Raw genomic sequence first — 1,960 nt, forward strand, 5'->3', positions numbered from 1 at the left:
CAAAGGCGGAGATGAGTTTGTGTCACCCAGATAGATCCAAAAAACTCAAGTTTGGGAAAAAATATAAACAGTCTTTCCCACATTTTACCTCTTGCCCTCTTCACCACATAAGCAGATTCAAAAGAAACAGGAAACCACTATCATGACACACAATTTCTTGCTTCACTTAGTGATTCAGGAGAGGAATACACAAAGTTTTGTTACTTAAAGATTCTTTAATAAAAAATACAAATGAGAAAATGATTGGAGGCCTCTGAGCTGAGAACATGTTATCTTACCTACTGTTATAAATAATGAGAGGACACCAGTGTCCTAAAGGTATGAATTCAAAGCTTTCACTTAGAGCACAGGTTCTCAGAAGTTTATAAGCCTACAAATCACTTGAGGATTGGATTAACACATGGATTTCAAAATAATAGATCTAAGATCAAGAATGTATTTCTGCAATTCTTACAACCTCCAAAATAATGCCAATGCCTCCAGTCCATGTATACATGTTAAGGGGGCAGGCTTACAAAAAATGAAGGCAACTTGTTATTTTCTAAATAAAAATTTAGCTGCAACTCCTAAAATATCCACAGAGAATAATGAAATTCATTATCAAAATGCAAATATATTTGAGCAAAAAGTTTGGAGTTATGGTTTATAGCCAAGTGGAGGTATTGACAATGTCCTGGTGATGTTTCTTCTGAGGACCTTCTTCAAGGCCTGCTTTACATCTTTGTTCCGCAGACTGTAGATCAAGGGATTAAGCAATGGGCTAACAAAAGTGTAGAAGATAGCAATTATTTTGGATTCCTCAACAGTCTTGTCTGTTGGTGGTCTTACATACATGCAGAACAGGGTCCCATAAAACAAGGTGACAGCCATCATGTGGGAGCCACAGGTGGAGAATGCCTTGCGCCTGCCCTCTGCTGATTTGATCCTGAGGATGGCAGCCATGATGAAGGCATAGGACACCAGGATGATGGTGAGGGAGCTGGAGAGGTTGAAGCCAGCTGAGATGAGCATAGCATGCTCTTTGACATACGTGTCAGAGCAGGAGAGCTTGATGAGTGGTGGATCAGCACAGTAGAAGTGATTGATGACATTGGACCTACAGAAGGTCATGCGGAAGGTCAGGATGCTCTGGAAGAGTCCATCTGAGAACCCGTACACGTAAGGACATGTGGCCAAGCAGATGCACACTCTCCTGGACATCTTCACACTGTAGCGCAGAGGATCACATATGGCCACATAGCGGTCATAGGCCATTGCAGCGAGCATGTAAAACTCTGTGAGGAGAAGGGCAATGAAAATGTAGCACTGTGTAAAGCATCCCACAAAGGAGATGGTCTTCTTCTCTGATAAAAAATTCTTCAGCATCTGTGGGGTTGCATTGCAGGTGTAACACAAGTCCACAAAGGCCAAGTTACTGAGGAAGAAGTACATGGGCGTGTGAAGGCGAGAGTCCAGTTGGATCAACACTACCATGCCCAGGTTCCCAGAGAGGGTGATGAGGTAAAGGGCCAGAAACAGCACAAAAAGGGCAGGCTGGAGCTCTGGGCGATCTGTGAGCCCTAGCAAAACGAATTCTGTTACGACACTGCCATTTCTGGTGGTCATTTTCTGAGAGTCAGGGTATGTCCTTCAATTATTGAAATTAAGCAGACATGAAGATACAAAAGGATGAGCATTAAAGATACATTTTTTTCTTAAATTTTATCCTTCAAAATGAATTTTTTTTCCATAACAATAAATATCCATGAAGAAGACTTTTCCATACTTAATATACAGTGTGATTATATCGTGTCGGCACAGAAATGAAAGAATTCTAAAAGATTCTGCCCTCTGAATTCTTTCTAGTGGACAGAGACCAATAGAAAAGAAAGCCAAAAAAATGATGTTTCAAATAACAAATAGGAAGAGCTTGCTCTAAAGGTAACTTTTTTAAAATAGTGAACTGATAAAAAGAATATTT

The 1,960-nt window shown here is 40.4% G+C and overlaps 1 protein-coding gene across 1 annotated transcript; it reads right to left on the minus strand.

Annotated features, from left to right (window-relative positions):
* Window positions 1-636: 636 nt before the first annotated feature.
* LOC308641873 (olfactory receptor 5M11) lies at window positions 637-1,605 on the minus strand (the record flags this gene model as incomplete). The annotated part of the gene is made up of 1 exon (XM_081280455.1): window positions 637-1,605. The coding sequence occupies one exon, from the start codon at window positions 1,603-1,605 to the stop codon at window positions 637-639; it is 969 nt and encodes a 322-aa protein (XP_081136581.1).
* Between the last annotated feature and the right edge of the window lie 355 nt (window positions 1,606-1,960).

Source organism: Spermophilus citellus (assembly GCF_964194105.1).
Source record: "Spermophilus citellus genome assembly, chromosome: 2".
NCBI lineage: Eukaryota > Metazoa > Chordata > Mammalia > Rodentia > Sciuridae > Spermophilus > Spermophilus citellus.